The sequence below is a fragment of the Lathamus discolor genome, chromosome 2, assembly GCF_037157495.1.
Source record: "Lathamus discolor isolate bLatDis1 chromosome 2, bLatDis1.hap1, whole genome shotgun sequence".
In the NCBI taxonomy this organism is placed as follows: domain Eukaryota; kingdom Metazoa; phylum Chordata; class Aves; order Psittaciformes; family Psittacidae; genus Lathamus; species Lathamus discolor.
In genome coordinates, this window is record NC_088885.1 from 62,215,327 (window position 1) to 62,236,127 (window position 20,801).

The following is a 20,801-nucleotide window of genomic DNA, read 5'->3' on the forward strand; positions in this document are numbered from 1 at the left end:
TATTGCCTATATAAATAGAACAGACTGCATATATTAAGAAATAACTAAAGATGTTTAAGATATATCTATTAAATGGCTTTTTTCCATTCCTGCATTACCTGCTTCCTAATGTACTTTTTTAAAGAACAATAACCACAGTCTTCATGTTAGTAACTGATGCCGTATTAAAAAAAAAAAATAAAAAAAGTAGTAATTGTTAAATAAGAACCCTTAACTTTTTCATAAATAGAGCATATCTCTCCAAGTCAAAAGCTAAAGTAAAAGTCTCAACTGACTCTGCAGCTCTAATAATAAAGGCTTTTTTAATTTTCTCTTTTCATTACTTTTATCCTACAAGCTTAACTGCCAGTATCTTTCACAAAACACCATTTTCATCAGAATGGAAAGATAATATAAAAGCTCTATATTGTCTGCAAGGGTCAGCTTTTCCTTATTAGGTTTTAAGTAGCAGAAACTAGTTCTGCAAAGAAAACATACTGTAATTATTGTACTCAACAGGTAGCTTCAGTAATCAGGCCAAAAGCAACACAGTGGTCATGTCATTCTTAAAAGATCAGCATTTTCCCATGCTTCTGCATAACAAATGCGTTACAGATTAATTGAAAGAGTACAGGCCATCTTAGAGCCCAAATTAATCCGAGCATTTGATATCCCCTTCACTTCATATGGAAATGCCATTCAATGGCACCATTTTCATAGGGACAAAGTGTTTTTTGATAACAAGTGGAATGTAAATCTCATGAGAAAGAAATCAATCCAGCCCAAAGAACTCCAGAGTATTGATCTATGTGCATTATAATTTCACAAGCTTGAAGAGAACTTGTAAGTTAAAGGGGAAATGATTACAGCCACAAAACAGCTGCTATATCAAAAAGTTTTCTTTTTACTGTGCTACGAAAGCAAGAAATAAGCAGTTTCTGAAGTTAAAAGTTATACTGGCTGAATTAGGCTTTCAGTTTGTTCAAAATCAAAGACAACATTTGATTTAATTATGATTTTTTTCTTGCAAATGTAAAAACCATTTAAAGAGCTACAGATTTGCGAATACAGTTCACACTATTCTATTTCAGCTAAAAACTGAAGAATTTTTACCAAATCAGTTTTAACGTTCAGTGAATTGTCGAACCTTCCATATTTTCTCCTGCCAAAAGGGAGAAACTCTTTCAGCTAAACAGTTGAAAAACAGTTTGTGACGTAGCAACAAAACTCTGTAGAATATAAAATTCTAAAGCTGCAAAGTAAGAGATGGAAAACTTCCTCTTGCAAAAATGACATTAATCCTAAGTGCAAGACAGAAAAAAAAAAAACCACCAAAAAAAAGCCCCACAAAAAAAAACCCAAAAAACCGATCCTCCCTTTCACCCTCCCCCCAAAATAGTGAGTACTGGGGGGGAAGGGGGGGGGCAGGGGGGGATTTACTTGTTAACAACAACAACAAAAAAAAAGTTATTTTGAACACAAACACAAGACTTTCACTGAGAACCCAAAAAAAAAATCAGGGCGCCTCTGAGTTCACCTCCAGACAAATGCCTAGTCTTTTATTGTGTTCATCTTTCTGTCACAGCTTTGAAAAATTTACAATTTAGTTTAAAGCACAAAAGGAAATTCTGGGTGTAAAAGTTGAAATGTCAACCTCACCCAGTCTAAGATACAAGACACTAATTTCCATAAAATGTGGGAGAAATTTTAAGTTCTGTTGAACTGAGCAGGTTTCAGACTGCTACGCCGTATTTAATCTCATACTGCACTTAGAAGAATGCAATTTTCTTTCTGGAAATAACTCTCAGTTGTTTGCATAACACATATAATCCACCATCAACACACATGAAAATTGTTTTCTTACATGTTCCTCTCCAAGTATGAAGACATCAATTCTATCCCAAACAGATACATTACACCACAGAAAAACAGTGTAACATGTTCTACTACACAGCAGAATAACTGCATATATGACAATACAGTAGCGTCCAGGTCTCCTTATGATCTTCCTCACAATCACAGGCAACTTTAAGTACTGCAAATAGACATTTCAAAAACTCTAGTATTCTGTGGGCACCAGCAAGAATTCATAAGATTTTATTATAACGAGAAACCATCAAAAAAAGTAACTTAACACTGCACATCCGAGACTTTTTATCAGTAAAAAAAAGCCTCAGTGGTGCTCTCAGCCCATAAAAAAACCTCCCTATCACCAGAGCGGGTATTTACATACTCACTCAGAATTGTTTACCAAAGCTGAGCCTTTTATCTACTGGTCCAGTCCAGCTAGATAAGATACCATGGGATTCACCTTCCTTCCAGCTAATTTTCTAAGCAGATGTCTGCACCTTTCTTGTGGGATTATCCTTTGCCTACTAATATCTTACTGCAATTTCAAGCTTCTACTATAATCTGGTCATAGCCCCACTCCCCACCCCACACCCCTTTTTTTAATTATTATTTTTTTTTCCATGAAAATCAAAAGTTACCTGCTATGATCTTCTGATACAGAAAACATTAATGTGACTAAAATGCCCCTAGGTATAAATACAATATTGAATGGACCCTCTATTGTACCCAAACTCAGTTGTGGAAATCAGCAAAGGAGAAGTTATTCCTCTGAGGTCTCTTTCTTAGTGAGGTCTTTTCTTTCACCCACCTATATTAGCAGTAAAATATGTATAAGACGCACCATAATAATGAATCCATAATGCAATTTCCTTGCTCTTCTGAATCTTAAAAATCCAGAATTACTGCTCAAGTATTTTAATAATTCATAGTACCTAGTAAGTTTAAAAGTTTCTAGGCCTGAGCTCCATTTAAAGCTGAAATGTACCTATCAATTTTTAAAAGCAGAACGAACTTGAAATTTTGCAATCCTCAGCATTAATGACATTTTGTGACATTCTCTTACTATTGTTAATTAGTTCCAACATAAACTTATCTTGCAATTGCCTGCCTCTATCCAAACACTGTAAATTCTCTTGTCAGGGCAACTACAGGGTACAGTATTTACTGGTCTACGCGTTTTCATGGAACTTACAGGAACATAATCACAGTAACTAATACTCACCAATACTTAAAGAGCTGAACTCACCGAAGTATCTTGTCTGAAAAGTATCTCAACTCTTAAGATACATCGAAAAGACTAACAGCCTCTCTAAATACTTAAAAAAAAAAAAGTGTTTTTTTTTTTTAAATACTACAATGGTAGTTCTGTAACACAAACTTTGCTCCCAAGAATCATTTGCATAGACAAATGATGCTTCTGTAAACTTTGCTACCTTCCTCTGTTTGCTTTCCAAACACTTATTCCCTATAATAAAATGAATAATCCATGAGCTTTTGTCAACTCATTACAGAAAAAAGAAACCAATACAAATTCTATTTTTCTGCAAATAGTAAAGCTTTGTAACATAATTATTTTGAAACTAAAGGTGCACCAATACAGCTTTGCTTAGGTAAAAACAACAGTATCAGGCTTCTTGGATTTATTAAGTGTCATGAAAAACACCTGTGAAGACTTATCTAAATCAATTCTAGGAGACATCTGTCAAAAGAAGTGTTCATCATTTAAGTTCACTGAAAACACACACTCCACTTGACTAATCTCAGATTTTATTATTCGAGATAAAAATATGCATGATTCTTAATCATCCTAAGAGCAATTCCTGTATTTAGAGATTTCCTGGCAATTCACTCGGCATACAGCAGAGTTTGGCACACAAAAAAACTAAAAAAAAAAAAAAAAAACCAAAAAAAAAAAACACTCAAAATAAGAACCAAATTCCCAGAGCTAATTCCAGCTGAGAATAACTCCAAGGCCATCAGTTACATGTATCCTTTAACCTTTTACAGTTGAAATGTTAACTATTAGTTAATGAATTTACTATTAGTTACTGAATATGTTTTTTCTTTTCAGCACATCAATAAAATTTACATATTGTCAACTTATGCAATGCCCTCACACTAATGCTCTCAAAAGTAAAAGAAAGCTTTAAGCTCTTTATCCTGGTATGATTTTGAGTAGGAGGGTGGACCAGGCTTATGTGCCTTACTATGGACCTGAGACTACTACAGGTTTAGTACATGATCTCTCTTAAAACCCTCCCTTTTTCCTGCAAGTCAGCAAAGCAGACAAGATAAGTACACAGCAGCAGTTCTTCAGAACTTTTTTTATTAACAGCTGGTAATGTCCTCATAGGGAAAATGCAGGCAAGGGAACCAAAAGATGCATGAGAAGCAAATTTGTTTTGTGTACTCTTGCACGTATTACACAGTCACTATTTACTTAATTTGTTTAATAGTTTAATAAAGAGTACTGGTATGCAACAAACCTAGTGCAAAGGAACTTCCAGCCACCACAGATAAACCACTCTAAGCCTCTGCTTCTCTGCGAAATTCTGGCTCTTGGTAGAGTATGGTAATCACTCTCATCATTTTCAAAGCCTTCTTCTGACATCATTAGTGGCATTTCATCCAAATGAGACGACTCATCTTCCACTTGGTACCTGGAAAAATGAAATAAACCTGCTAAATAAATAGCCAATACATCACTTTTTATTTCTGGGAATCTTCTGAAGTAACAAGTTAATTTTTGTCATATGAAATTTTCAACCAAACATCTCATGTATTTGTTTAACACATTAACAAGAAATTCTAATTTGAGCTAAAAATGTGTCACACAGCAAAAAGGCCTGCCATCAGTCACTGTCAATCACAGTATAAATCATTCCTGGGAAATTCTTATTTCTTATATAATTTGTACATACAGAGCTTCCATTTCATTCTTTGTAAAATTTTCTGAAACGGAATTCACTTGGCAAAGTTTACAGCAGATGCAAGTGACTAACTTTTCATAGAAGTACAGACTTCAGATTTACTACTGAGCTTCTTCAGCTTGCTTTCCTGATGTCTATTCCTGTACGCACAGACCTCAGTAATACTTTCTACACAACTCATCAGTATCTTAGTTCTAATTACTAAAACATTACAGTTTTATAATTCTACACAAAAACATTCAGCAATTCAAAACAGACTTGCCTGTGGGACCTATGGAAACAACTCTAAGCTAACAACGGTTCTATCCCTCCAGAAACTACTCCCCACCTCTACCTGACACTACTGGAATGCTTTTTATGCCAAGACAAAACACATATTTCTGTGAGAAAAGTCCCCTAAGTACACAGAAATGCACAGAGGGTTGGAGTATGGACAGGTAGCCTGGGATGAATACAAAACCATTGTCCAAGTATCCACGGACAAAGCAAGGAAATGTATAGCCCAAGTGGACTTGAATCTGGTCAGAGATGTCAAAGACAAAAAGTCTGTAATAAATACAGAGATGACAAAAAGAAGATAGGAAATTGCCGAGTGAGACAGGAGACCTGGTTACACAAGACATGGTGAATGCCCCTTCTGCCTCAGTCTTCACTCACAAGACTGGCCTTCAGGAATTGCAGATCTCAGAAAGCAGGGGGAAAGGTTGGAGCACGGAAGATGAGGGTAAGGTCAGGGAACACTTTATATATATATAAGCCTACTGGCTCTGAGTGGACACACCCATGAGCACTGGGGGAACTAGCAGGTGTCACCATTTTTGAAAATCTTTGATCAATCATGGCAACTGGGAGAAGCAATTGAAGACTAGAGGAAAGCAAATGCCACTCCTATCCTCAAAAAGGGCAAGACAAAGGACCCAGGGAACTAGAGGCCTGTCAGCCTCACCATGATCCTGAGAAGGTGATAAAACAGCTCATCCTAGAAACCATTTCCAGAAACACCGAGGACAAGAAAATCATCAGGAGTAGTCAACATGGCTTCATCAAGTGAAGGCATGCTTGACCAGCTTGGTAACTTCTGCTGTGAAATAACTGGCTAAGTAGATGAGGGAAGAGCAGAGGATAGTGTCTACCTGGTCTTCAGTTAAGGACTCTGATACTGAATCTCATAAAATTGTCACAGGCAGGCTGTAGATGCAGGGGCTAGATGAGCCGACAGTGAGATGGACTGAAAATTGGCTGAACGTCAAGGCCCAGAGGGTGGTCATCAGTGGCACAAAGCAGCAGTATGCTCCAGGGATCCATGCTGGATTCAGTCCCGTTTAGAAACTTCATTAGTGATCTGGATGATGGGGCACAGTGTACCCTCAGAAAGTTTGTTGATGACAGAACTGGAAGGAGTCTGGCAAGTCAAATGGCTGTCCTTCCATCTGCAAACTTGACAGGCTGGAGAAATTGGTTGATGGGAACCCCAAAAAGATCAGCAAGAGAAGTGCAGTCCTGTACCTGATAAGGAACAACCCCACATACCATGATATGTTGGGACTAACCCAACTGGAAAGGAGCTTGACAAGAAAGGACTTGGGGGATCCTTTTTGACACCAGGCTGAACCCAAATCAGTGTTCTGTCCTTGCTGCAAAGAAAGCTACTGGTATCCTGGTCTGCATTAGGCAAAGTATTGCTAGCAGGTCACCAGAGGAGAACCTTCCCCTCTGGTCAGCACAGGTTGAGGCCACACATTAGATTCTTGTGTCCAGTTCTGGGCTTCTCAGTACAAGAGAAACATGGACATACATTGAGTCCAGTGAAGGGCCACAGAGATGATTAAAGGCCTTCAGCATCTCTCTTATGAGGAAAGACAGAGCTGGGACTGCTGAGCCTGCAGAAGACAAGACATGGGCTGTTACACATCTATACACATCTATAACTACCCTGTTAACATCTATAACTACCTGAAGGGAAGCTGCAGAGACTGACACAGGCTCTTTTCAGCAGTGCCAGGTCACAGAACCAGAGGCAATGGGCACAAACTGAAACAGGACGTGCCATTCGAAAAACAAGATTTTTTTTTTTTTTTCCATGAGGATGACTGAGCACAGGCAAGGGCTTCCATGGAGGCTCTGGCATCTCCATCCTTGGAGATGTTTAAAAGCTGTGTGGACATGATCCTGGGCACACAGCTCTAAGCAGCCCTGCTTGAGCAGGGTGGAGTTCTGAAGACACAGAATAGCACATCAAACAATATTCAGTCCAGAAATCTTGATAGACAAATCCAGTATTTTTTAAAAAAAAGTAACATTTTAAATACCAGAACTAAGCATGTGTTGTGGTTACCCACAGGTAACATAGTACCACACAGCTGCTTGTTGATCCCCCACATCTCTTCTTCCCTCCCTCCCCCAGGCAGGATGGAAAAGAGAACTGAAAGAATGTAAAACCAGCAGGTTGAGACAGGAGCAGTTTAATAACTTAAGTATAATATAATACTAATATAGGAAGTAACAAGTCAAGAGAATATAAAACTAAGAGGGGAAAAGGAAAAAACCAACCCAATAAACAGCAGTGATACACAATACAATTGCTCACCACCTGCTGACCAATACCCAGCCTGACCTGAACAGCAATCACTCCCTTCCAGGTGACACCCCCCAGCTGATATAGTGGGCATGATGTGCTGTGGTATGGAATACCCCTTTGGCTAGTTTGGGTCAGCTGTCCTGTTTCTGCTCCCTCCCAGTTTTTTGTGCCCCTCCTTACTGACAGAACATGAGAGACTAGAAGTCCTTGATCAGGGTTAAGTGCTACTGAGCAACAACCAAAACATCGGAGTGTTATCAGCACTGTTCTCAGACTAAAGCCAAAACACAACACTGCACCAGCTACTAGGAAGAAAAATAACTCCATCTCAGTTGAAACCGGAATAGCATGAAAAAGCACCATTATTGGATTTCTGTTTTCTCAACTTTCTGTATATTCAAATAGAATCATAGAACAGTTAGGGTTGGAAAGGACCTCAAGATCATCTAGTTCCAACCCCCCTGCCATGGGCAGGGACACCTCACACTAAACCATCCCACCCAAGGCTTCATCTAACCTGGCCTTGAACACCGCCAGGGATGGAGCACTCACAACCTCCCTGGGCAACCCATTCCAGTGTCTCACCACCCTAACAGGAAAGAATTTCCTCCTTATATCCAATCTAAACTTCCTCTGTTTAAGTTTGAACCCCTCACCCCTTGTCCTGTCACTACAGTCCCCGACGAAGAGTCCCTCCCCAGCATCCCTATAGGCCCCCTTCAAGTACTGGAAGGCTGCTGTGAGGTCTCCGTGCAGCCTTCTCTTCTCCAGGCTGAACAGCCCCAACTTTCTCAGCGTGTCTTTATACGGGAGGTGCTCCAGTCCCCTGATCATCCTCCTCTGCACTTGTTCCAACAGTTCCATGTCCTTTTTATGTTGAGGACACCAGAACTGCACACAATACTCCAAGTGAGGTCTCACGAGAGCAGAGTAGAGGGGCAGGATAACCTCCTTCGACCTGCTGGTCACACTCCTTTTGATTTTAAAACTAGACAATGTTAAAACACTGTTTAGAAAAAAAAGACATTACTTTATGCTAAGACTTCCAGTAAGACAAGCCTACGTTTAAACAGATTCATATTCAATGTTTTTATTATCTCTCCTGGTTAAATTTTCAAATTATATTATCACAGTTTTAATACAGAGATTTCCACTGCATTGTGTTCTGCTTTTAGACACTGAAACAATTAACAGTATATTTGTAACACCATCCAGTGAAATCACAATCTGCTAGCTGTACTAGAGTACAAAGCAAGATACTGCAAAGTAAGAGATCCCTTTTATTTCTGTATAAAGTTAAGAAGTGTCTGATTCGGAAAATAATATCCTTTACAAACAAAGGTAACACAGCAAACATGGTTAAAGTCTGTCTTGCATTAGCATGTTCTTTCAAGACAACTACAGAAGAGAGACTTGGCTGACAACCGTACTCACAGACATGGAAAGTATTTAAATCTACTCCTGTTAATCTGGTAAAATTTGCAGAGTATAATGATGTCCTTTAAGGGTTTTTTTGCTATTATATTATAAAATTCCACCCCTCCCCAGTCAGTATCTGGGTGTGTACTTTTAAATATGGAACTTCACCAAGTACTGAAGATAATGAGCATAAGCACTATCATGTTTAGTAATCCTGACTTCAAAATACAGCCTCTGAACCGGCAAGCAATTTATTCTGTTTCAAAAGCAATTTTGCTATTGTGTTGGAAAATTGTACTTCAGTATTTAAAAACAATAAGATAATGAATAATGGATTTTTCATAACTAGGATGAGGACAAAAATCTTTATGTCTTTGTTACCTAGTATTTTTCTGCACTTAATTGCTTGAAGTGCTGATTTTCCTTGAGTGACAAATCAATTAAGTATAATCCCAGAAACTTGTATTAAAATAGGGAAGCACTGAAAGCAGTATGAATAAAGAAGCCAGAGTGAAGACATCAAAACTCTCAGCATGCTACTAAATCAGGTATGAAGACAACCATCTTGACAAAAATACGGTTTCCTAAGGAAAAAGGAACATTAATATTAAACAACTTTCAACAAAATCTGACTGCTATCAGGAATATAATTTAAGAGATTTAAGTGAAAGGAAACCATGTACAATAAATACTTTTAAATGAAATTTTGATATAAACATCTGCTGTGAAAATGATGCCTCAAGTCACCTATACCTACACTATTCCACTTTGATGGCTGTTTGCCAGAGTAGACGCAGCTGCAGAGTTCCATGGGTGCCGTAACTGGTAATGAAACCATTTAAATTAATTTATATCCTTTATTATAATTATTATTTTTAGTAAATTTATTAATACATTTATAGTAAATAATTACTATTTACATCTGCAATTATTTCTGTATTTTCTGCCAGCTTTCCGTTGTTCGAAAAGAGCAATGCTCAAGGCTGCAGCAAGATGCAATCATGAGGCAATCACGAGTGCATGTCTTTTCTGGTTTTACTCATTTGACAAGCAGTAGTATCTATGATCTAAGTATCTAAGCAGTATCTATGATAGATTTTCTATCTGCCTACAAAAAAAAAAACAAGGTGAGGTAGAAACACTGTGTCAGACACTGCATAAATACTGTTGTCACCTATCACTTGCACTATATACTATAATTCACAAGAAGGAAAAACAAAGCGAATGTCCTAAAGCAGTATTTCTCAAAGCTAGTGAGGGAAAGAAAAAGAATATGTGGCCACAAGTCTACACAGGAGTAAGGCATAGTACACCGTTGTGGGATACAGAGTAGCACTGAAGACAGGCAGCAGTGGAAAAAGTTCCAGCCAAGCATCGGAGTAGAAAAGCTAAGACCAATTACTGACTATGACCATGTCCCATACCACCAAGCACTGGTGATTTGCTCAGTGGCTGCTGCCAACCTCAGGACTCCCTCTGCTTCTGGTCATGATTAGAGATAAGACAGAGGGAGTAAACACAATCTGTCTCAGCCATATTCTGCCCTACCCCCATTAATTCCTCCAAGGGGTAATCCAGATGAACACCTTCCCAGTCTGAGGATAAAGGAGACTGACGAATTGCAGAGATGCAGTAGAAGGAATAATGAAGACAGGGACACACCTATTTATATAAAGAGCAAGAACTGTTTCTTAAAAGACAAACCACCAGCAACTGCTGTAGGCTGACTGTATCACTGATGTTAACTGTTCAGATCCTGTCCTGTGACAAAGAAAAAAAAAAACCAGGAAACTCAGCACAGCAGCAGGAAAAATTTTATTAAGAATGTATGTTCATCCATAATAATGCTTATAGGTGTACAATTTATCTTCATGTAACTGCCCCTCTTATTCAAATATCCAGTGTCTCCATAAAACAAATTGCTTTGCTAGAAGCTACCCGAGAAAAATCAAAATACTTTTTTCTTTCAAATATTCTTCTGCATGTCTAAAGATTGTAAGTTACTTCTTCCTTCTAATTTCAAACATCTCTATGCTTCACAGAGCAGCAAATTCCGTTAAACTACAGAGAATGATGCTGTTCCTAGAATACAACAGAAACAGAAAACAGGAAAGGCTTCCTCAGGTAAGAGCATAAAATTTAAGTAATTTCCTTCAACCTCTTCCTCCAAAACACAGAAAAACTATTTCAAAAGTTTTTAGAATTGGTTAGAGCTTGCCGCTATTTCCACCTATTTAGATTTAGTTGTTCCTCTAATCCAAGTGCACCCCTGATCGGTAGTACTTGGTAAATCTCTAAATCCATGTCCTGGCCCAAAAAATAGAAAAAATAAATAAATAAAGGAAACAACAACAACAACAACAACAACAACCCTCCCCTTCAAACAAAAACTAAAACCACCCACAACACAAAAACACACACACACACACACACAAAAACTACTCCGTATTTCAAATTTTCAGGGACAGGTGTGTCCAGGACAGCTACACAGAAATGACACTAAACACAGTATTCCAACAGTCGTTATAAAAACAAAAAGCTGGCAGCATCTACCATGTAGAACTAAGGGGAAAAACCCCTTACATCTGTTGAGGTAAAGGTCTAAAAGCAGACTACATAGCTATTTCCAAGGCAGCTCCCTTTTATCAGGAGCTTATAAAAAATTGCTTGAATCAGAGATACTAAAGCTTGAGGTTCTACCAGACACATATACATTCTGAATGCTATTTGCCTTCTCTCTCACCTCACACTTCCTTACCAAAGCTGTATACAGATGAAGTAAATTCAGACCATGTGCATAATGAAGCCTTCATGAAAAAGGCACCCTTCCTAATTCCCCTTTGCTTACCTTACTGAGCACTATGCATATCCTAATATAAGATCTTTTTCAACCCATGACAAGATGAGTGAGTCTCTGTATTTAACAAATAGGTACCAGAAATACCTAAATACACAGCAAGAGCTGAGGAAACATCATCTACATTCACCAGAACCCTATTTTTAATTAGTAGGGTATGTCATTGATCACAACAACAGGGCCATTTTATCACTGTCACTGGATATCGTTATTGACATTGTAGCCCAATCAATTGTTTTCTCTCCCTCTTCTTAGCAATCCAAATGCCCTGCCCAAGCAACACAAATCACTGTATTTAGATACTAGATACAAACGAGGAAGCAATGGAACAATAGCTTAAACATGAACAACCTTAGAAACACATTTACTAAGTTTATTCTACTGCACAAGCAGTCACATGTGCCCATTGCAAAAGATAGCATCATCCGCAACAGCAATTTGAAGTTCGCAAACATTTTTTTGCCTAATGATCAGAACACTTCATACCAGAGTAGCTACCAGAGTCCTAAGCAATTTCAAGTAAAAAAACTGAAATTAATTAATAAAATCACTTAAGGTTCCTGTGTCATGAAAATGAATGTCTGCAAAGTACTACAAACTACTTCTCAGGTATGACACCAATGAAAGCATCATTGCACGTAAAAATATTTTACAGTTGCTCTTGTGAGCAGCTCTTTATGCGTGCAATACAGTTAACTGCATGCTTAAATCTTAACATTGCTCTGAAAAGCAAAAGCCACAGAAACTAAAATAACAATGACACCACACATGGCATAAAAGCTCTGAAAACATTAACATATGGCAAGGCTATTTTTCAGAAGTTAGATATATCAAATTACTTAGACCTTTGTCCCAGGCAAAAATCTCAGAATCTACACCTATCCTAAATCATGTGCCAGTCCCAACAAGCAGTATTAACCTATGAATACAGTCTTCAGCAAACAAAGCAACACACAATCCAGGAATGTTAATATATGTGAACAATGGGCATAGAGCATACAACTGAGAAGAAGGTTTTCAAAACAAATTCATTGCTAACTTTTTTCTAAAAACTAGTGGTATTTCATAACTTGAGAGAGTCTTGAAAACATACACTCAACCCGTTACACAAATACAACATCCCAAGTACAAAGGTGCCACACAAACAACTCTACTGAAAGAATCAGAATTAAGAGATTCAGATTCAGTCTAAAAATTACTCAGGGACATAGTTCCAAACAACAACAGTGTGGTTTTGGACAGAGATTCAATTCAGGAGAGAGTAATAAAAAAAGGACAGTATGTCCTGCAACACAGTGACATCAATTTTTGTTACTTCTATTACTGAAAAGAGGTTTGATTTTCAAGAGACACTTTGAATTTCAGGTGAAGTCAGTAAAACACAGAGGGGCAATAGTTCTCCTGTAGAAAGGACAAAAGCACATACATGACTGATCTACCTGGTAACAACAGCGTAACAGTACAGACAATTCTCCTAACTACAATTCTACAGAGATTTCTTTGCACCACATTTGATCCTTTCCTCCTTATACTAAAACAAGATACTCTATTCAAATGAATATTTGAATATTCATAGCATAACCTACAGCTATTTTAATGCATTCTAACTTCCAATACACTTCAACATCTATCTATTAGTAGCTATAATGTAATTCAACATCTATCTATTAGTAGCTGTAATGTAAAAAACTTACCAGAATGCCACTTTTGACTGTTCAAAGTCTTACAACACTTCTAGGAAGTACTGGATGAACCTGTAACATCTGTAGGTTTTGGTATCACGGTAGCAACCAATATATCTCACTTTGAGCTGTTACCTCCAGCAAAGAAAATTTCTGCAGGCTAGACTAATCTGTAACAGCACATCTGCCTAGTAGACAATTCCGCACGCACGTGTCAGAAGAAAAAAAACAAAAGACGTGATGCCTTGTTTAAATCAGAGTTCCTAGGAACCAGGATGTTACCAGCTCTATGAGCAAGTGCCAGTACACATGCAGACAATTAACACACAGTACCCACTCCTGCACACTCCCACAGTTGCCTAACTTTCATAAATTTCTGTGAGTATAAGCATATGGTCATACTAATAGCATTAACAATATTATTTCTACCACCACCACCCCCCCCAAAAAAAAAAACCAAAAAACCAACACCACCACCCCCCCAAAAAAAAAAAAAAAACAACCCAAAAAACAAAACCCCAAACATTTACAGCTTATGTTTCTGGACTACACAATTTATTGCTCTGGTCAAGCAACAGATGTTCAAAGAAGTTACTGTCACTTTGCAACAACAGTTCTAAAACAGATGTTCAGAAGTAAACTTAGTTCCATCTTCAGAATGCTTTATAACAGATACTATTAAAATTCAAGTTAATGTTAATATTGTCATTCCATCAGATTCATCTGTCATTTTCAAACTCTTTCAGAATGAAATAAGTAGAGCTGTTCAATTAACAGGTGTGGGGGAGAAAAACAGATTAAAATGAAATCTGTAAAACTATGCCCGAATATTGTAAGAACTTTTGTTCTAAACATACAGTAGTACCCAGGGAAAGAGATTCACAAGAACTATACCACTTCAGAAAAACTGCAAGAAATTGGAAGTATAACTGCGTACAACCCATGCAACAGGTAAACCCTGCTGATACATATATATATATATATATATGTTTGGGTTTTGAAACATTATGGACACTCTGCAAGACTTTACAGACCCACAGTTACAATGAAATTATGAGCTTTCTGTAAACAGCATTCTACAAGAAATGTTAGGTCCTATTAGTTTTATTCTTAGACATTACACTTAAAAATCTAAGAAAACTGGCATATAGTTTGCCAGTGGAATATGAAGAATAACATCTGAACTATAAAAATCCCACTGCAGGTCAGAACTAGAACATGTGCTTCTAAAAGAACTGAAAGCAGGCACTAGGTAACAAACTATTTGAATAAAGCTCACTTCAGACAATGCCTGAAATTAAAACAGATCACTGTACATGCATCTAGTATTATCCACTGACATTTGTATGCGTCCCGGTTTTGGTGGGTCAGTGTGAAACCTAGCCAAACACCTTGAGAAACCATAACCAGAAGGACTGCTGGGAATAGCTTTCATTTAAATTAAAAGCACCAGAACAGTAATACTGTATTAAATCATCTTACTTTCTATGCAAGATGAAAATTTGTTTAACATCTGTATCAGGGAAGCATGTAAATTTTCAGTAAACTGAGTTCCGAAGACTTCCATTCCATTTTGCCTGAATAGATTTTTTTCCCCCTATATACTTCATATGAAATAAGCAATGATCCACTAGTTGTCAAGCAGCAAGCATCCTGCATTTACCTGGACAAAGGACACATTATCCTATTATTTTGTTCTTTTTCCCTTCTTATGCAATTTTATTCTTTGCTAATGACTTATGAGAAGTCAAAAATAACATTAGAGCCAGTTGTGTTAATACAGAGTTGCTCTATCAGTAAGCAAACCACAGAGACAAGGATCAGCAGCTGATCTGTTCCACAACTTGTCATACTGTAATCACCTATCTAGCGTGGTCATTTGTAAGCACACTACTGTCACCCATACTATGAATAACCATGCAAGAGGATTCCTTCCAGTGAGTGAGTGTACTTTGTGACATCACCTTTCTGAATACCTGGAGTGCAACTGAACGTATGGAATATTAGACGCAACTAGTAAAACCTGATTTTTTGATACTAACTAAGGAGTCCCAACACCTCACACCTCAGCCCTATTATGCCAAATACAAGCATATACTGACAACAGCAAGTGCAGGACAGCAGAACAAACCAGATATCTTCATTATGCATAAATAAAGGCTGACCATCATATAACTTCTAATCAGCTTTGTAATTCCACCAGCTTCATGTTTTCCTTCCATCAGCTTCACATGACAACATAAGCACAGCACAGCTAACTTACTTCCTGTGTTTAGCAGCTGATTACTCTGGAACTGATGATGACAAATACAAGTCTAACATGAAAACAAGTGTGTCAAGTCTCACTGCACATTTAAAGTGATCCTGGATGTTCTCTGGTCCTCCTTTCCCTTCACAATGTAAACAAAAACCAGCAGCTATTTTTCCTCTGGATAACAGATCCTTCATGCTGATGGACAAAGTACTAAAACAAGTGCTGAATAAATCACCCCAAGCTTTCTATAACTATTCAAGCTGAATATACTCAACACGGTGGGTTTTTTTTTACTAATTTGAAGATAAACAACCTTTTGCTTCAAGACAAGACTTCCCTAGTTTTCAGAAGTAGCACAAACCCAGCTCTCTAGCCCTCTGAGGTAGCAGAAGGCAGAAGATACTAAACCTAAATTTCTACTGCTAAAAGTAATAAATTGCTCTTAAACATAAAAAATAAAATCAGAACAGATGCATATGTTCATTAAACCATAGATAAAATTTATTATGTATTTTAAAATTTTTTAACAGGCCTTAATGTATACAAAGTGAATATATAAAATATATTAACCTTGCCATGTTTATACATGAAGTACATGCAGGGACATTTCATGGTCCTTAAATGGCTACAATTTTATGCAGAAATGTACAATCTCAGGTATGTTTTATCTAAGTTTCTTTAGGTGTGCAGGAAAAACATATTCCAGGTTTTAAATAATGTGCTATCAGTCTGTCAAAATAATCTCAAAAGCACAAAGCACAGTAAGAAAAAACACCAAATGAGAAAGTCTTTGTCCTCACTGCAAAGCAAACTACAGCTACACTGGCGAAGACTCCTACAGACTTGCTTAGCTTGAGCAAAAGAAGTCATCTTACAAATTAGCTTTGAGGCCTCTAAAGGTTACAACCAATGAATTGTATTAACTGATGCTGCACAGTAGAAAGGCAATCAACTCGAGTTAAAAACACTAACACACTGAAGTGTATAACACTTCCAAAAGACTGTAAATTCTTTACTGAAGAAATAAAACACAGCAAGTCAAAGACTCTTGAGGGTCCAGAAACCACAGTACTGAATGAAATCTGAGATACCAACTCTATACTTTAATGTGATTATTTCCAGACATCTTTGGAAGTATGAACTGAATCTGCATGTATATATACATGTGATAACTTCCTGCATATCAGTGCCTTCGCTTCAACACTCATTTTAAGTATCTGCAACATCAGGACCTTTGCTGCAATCTCCACAGGAATGCAAGGCTTCTTCAAAGTCTGTGCTGAAGATAAAGATTAGAAAAGCAGGATGAATCATTCATAAAGACACAGGAGTTATAGTTCAATCACAAGCTTAGAGTCGTAAGATTTAAGAGCTGTAGTTTGACTACCTGCACTGCTACATTTTCTCTCTGACCTTACATGAGACACCAGGGTAGAATCTACAGAAGCATTCCCATACCTTGGTTACAGGTGCATAGTAAACCTTCCAAAGTACCCAACAGGTGCTCTCACAAATCCAGGGCATGGTATTTTTGAAGGAGAATGACCAAGCTACTCAACTTGCCTTAATAAAATATAAAGTATTACAGTGAGTAGTTACTGCATGTAATTCTCATTCTCAAGCTCAAAAGAATTTATTTCATGAAGTGTTCAAAATAAACAAACATCATAAACATGCCTGTCAACTTTTAAATGTTTTATAAACATACAAATAGTTGAACATAAGTAATGGAAATAACAGATAATCATTTGTGTGGAGGATCAGTAAGGTAAATATCCCTGGCAGTGTTCAAGGTCAGGCTGGACAGACTCTTGGGTGACATGGTTTGGTGTGTGGTGTCCCTGCCCACGGCAGGAGGGTTGGAACTACATCTTCTTAAGGTCCTTTCCAACCCTGACTATTCTATGATTCTCTGTATCATCAGCACTTGAGAAACACATAGATTATGTAAAATCATAATTCTGAAGATGTAATCTGAACTAGAAGAATTTAATCCACAACCCTGGAGAGTTATGTTGGTCAAACAAGACAGAGGGGAAGCAGATCCATAATGAATCAGTAGTTTCCTGCTAGATCTTACAGCTAGCCAAATCTGCTTTAAAAGCCAGGTGTAAGCATAATAAACCTATATAAGCATTAATAACCATAATTGCTGCCTGCAAACATAACTTCAATAAACCTGTGTATCTACCTGATTTATGAACTTAGCCCATCGCATCTACACCACTTTTCCGACCACCAAAACACTCCTAGGTAACATTCAACAGAACCACCTTTTATGGTTTGCAGTAAGTTTTTGCCTACATAATTCTCCTCTTTCCCTTATTCTTCCAAAGCACAACACCTACCGAGAGGCTTACAAATTCCAGCAAGAGCTTCCCCTGCTTTAGGTCTCTGAGGAACAGATGATGACAATGATGCCCTACCTCAAAACAGAGGACAAACATGTTACAAATTTTTAGCCATTCAAGTACTTAAAAGGATAAGGAAAACTACGATGGCAGACTGTCCTACAAGCTTGTTAGTGTTCACTAAGAAGTATTTTTATCCAGTTTAAAAATAAATACAATGTACTTAAAGCCAAACCTATTTTGCACAGCTGTAAACTACCTTTTCTGCTAGTTATTCCATTTGGAAGAACAATACATTTTACTGATGAAAGAGATTTACCACTGTATTTGAATTAGAACAACAGCACCAACTACTCTTTTTAGAAAGTCCGTTTACTTGAGATCCTACAACTGCTCCTTCCAGTCCTTGTGTCCAGAGTGTTCTACAAAAAACAAGAGAAGGAGAAAAATCCCTCAAACTAACTATAATCACACCCTCCACTGTAAGAGCGCTGTCCAATGGACATACCCAAAATGTGGAGCTAAGTTTTTCCCTATTCACAACACACCTAGAAACTATTCCAAAAAATGGGAAGCAGTCAATCTTTGCCTCAAAACTTCGTTTGATGGCAGACCTTTAAACTAGCTTCTTCAAATTGCTTAGCCCCCAATACAGTGTATTTCAAGAAATCTGAAGTTATTTTTTTTACACTCTAGTACGTCTTCCGTGCTAATACACAGTAACTGCCTCCCAGCATGTTTACTAACGACGCCCAAATAGCCCAACCAACGCGGGCATCCCGCTCCTAAGTGAACTACTGTCAAGGAATCCGCGTAGCGCAGCACTGTCCGCGGCGCCCCACGGGGCCGGGGAAACGAAGGCCGCACCGACGGGAGCGGGTCCGGCGCCGGGAGCGGCGAGGCGGAGGGCGCCCTGCGCATCCTCCCGCGGGGCCCTGCGGCGGCACCGCCCGCCGCCACAGCCCGACCCCACCGCCGAGCGAAGGGAAGAGCGGGACGCCTTCCCCTGCGGGGGCCGAAGGGGGCGTCCATGGCCGCGGAGGCCTGGGAGAGGAAGATGCTACCGGCACCCCCCTTCTCGGCCTTACAGGGGGGCCGTTACCCCTTCCCACCCTCCCCACGTACCGGGCAGGCGGTCCTGGAGCCCCACAGGGCCACGGGGCTGTGAGAGGCATACACCGCCCAGCCCGCCCTTAGAGATGCGGGGAGGAGGGAAGAGGGAAAAGCAGACGCTCCGCACCGCCCCTGCCCGTACCTGTTGTGCCTCTGCGCCGTGGCGGCGCTTGTGTAATAGGCCGCTCTCCGCTGGGTGCTGCGCGGAACCGGGTGCAGCGGGATCTGGTCCGCCATCTTGGGGGCGCCCCCCCTCCGCCGTGCGCCAGCCCGCTTCCCCGCCGCCCGCGAGGTGCGGCCGGGACCCCTGACGTCACGGCCACCTCCAGTTGAGGAGGAAGGAAACGCCAGCGGGGCGGGGCCTCGGCATAAACAAGGGGGCGGAGCCACTGTTAGGGGGCGTGGTCACGGGGTGTTGGCGGGAGGGGAAGAGGCTGTGCCTGGCGGAGTGGTTGGTGGCTGTCTCCAGTCGGGACGGGCCCAGTTGGGATGGACCCAGTTGGGATGGACCCAGTTGGGATGGACCCGGTTGGGATCGGCCTGGGGTGCCGGGGGGGTGCGTCGGTGTGGGCTTCCCCGAGCCTTCGCTGAGGTTGGTGAAGTTGTTTCTCAGCTCCTGGAGTACCACCCGGGTGAGCCGCGGAGAGGCTGTGCGGGTGGGATCCGCAGGCCTGGCAGCATGGGGGACGCGGGTATGTCACAGGAACCCCGGAGTTCAGGGATTGAATGGGAATTGCAGGAGACAAACCCCAAAGTGGTTTTCCTCAGTTAGCCTGCTACTTTTTAAGTTTCTAGGCAGGGTCCCCTTCCGTCCCCTGGGTGGCAATGACTAGCTGTCACCCACGCTGGTTGTCAGTGGATACTCGTGTGATCGGCAAGAACAAGTTAAGGCTCTGTGAATTGACAATGATTGTTCCCTGCCATTAAAAAGAGGCAGTTTGTGTGGGCCACAGGTACTGCCACGTGTAAATAGACATTCTGTAAGCTGGATAAAGAACCTGTCTGTGGGACCTCACAGGGGAAAGATCAATACGCAAGTCACCGCAGAACAAAAACTGGTTCAGAAGATAGATGTGTTCATAGACCTACTGTAGGATGTTATCCCTCAATATTCTTCTGAAATCAGATGTTGTAGGGAACAAAAGGCCTTACACCATCACAAATATGGAAGACTCTACAAAAGGAGAGAAAAGGAAAATGTATTTTTTTCTCAATAGATATTCAAGGTAGAAGAAGTATCCAATAAAAAATCAAAAAGGATCTACAAGGAAAAATTTTCGTTCAAAAAAAATTTCCACTGAAGGACAACAGCAAAATATGTCCAAAGAGCAGAACACAAAATTCAATGAAAGATAGGTGGCAAGAACTTTTCTTGATAATTTTTGCTTCCCTTCAATACTGTAAATTGCTGGGGTCATCTTTCCAACAGAAGAGTTCCTATTTCTTAACAGTAGTATGGAAGGAAGCCATGTTTCACTGTCTAGTTGTACACTAGTCATTTTGCAAAATGCCTTAAACTTCCTAATTTCAAAATATGATGGAATAATAAAAGATTTCGTAAATGACTGGGTTTATACAAGCCAATGCTAAATGAAGTTGCTCTTAGAACCCAAACATTTCAGACTGAAATGTTTCTGTATGTTAGAACATACCTTCTACCTTAGAACGAGGGGTAATGGTCAGTACTGAGGCATCATAATACACACTGTGTGCGGAAGGATGCTCCTGTCTGCTGGAGTTACTGAAGTACTGGCAGTGCTTAAGATAGCTTGCCAAGTGCAAATTTC

General features: G+C 39.4%; 1 protein-coding gene across 7 annotated transcripts in view; it reads right to left on the reverse strand.

The window, feature by feature from the left end:
• Window positions 1–19,336, reverse strand: part of ATP9B (ATPase phospholipid transporting 9B (putative)) — a 158,000-nt gene extending 138,664 nt beyond the window's left edge. For 4 of the 7 annotated variants that reach the window (XM_065667199.1, XM_065667195.1, XM_065667193.1 and 1 more), the window contains exons 1-2: window positions 19,157–19,336; window positions 4,317–4,490 (exon numbers count right to left, since the gene is read on the reverse strand). In XM_065667199.1, the coding sequence (XP_065523271.1) occupies window positions 4,317–4,490; window positions 19,157–19,251 (269 nt within the window). In that variant the 5' untranslated portion in view covers window positions 19,252–19,336. The other 3 variants (XM_065667198.1, XM_065667196.1, XM_065667197.1) reach the window with 3 other exon arrangements.
• Between the last annotated feature and the right edge of the window lie 1,465 nt (window positions 19,337–20,801).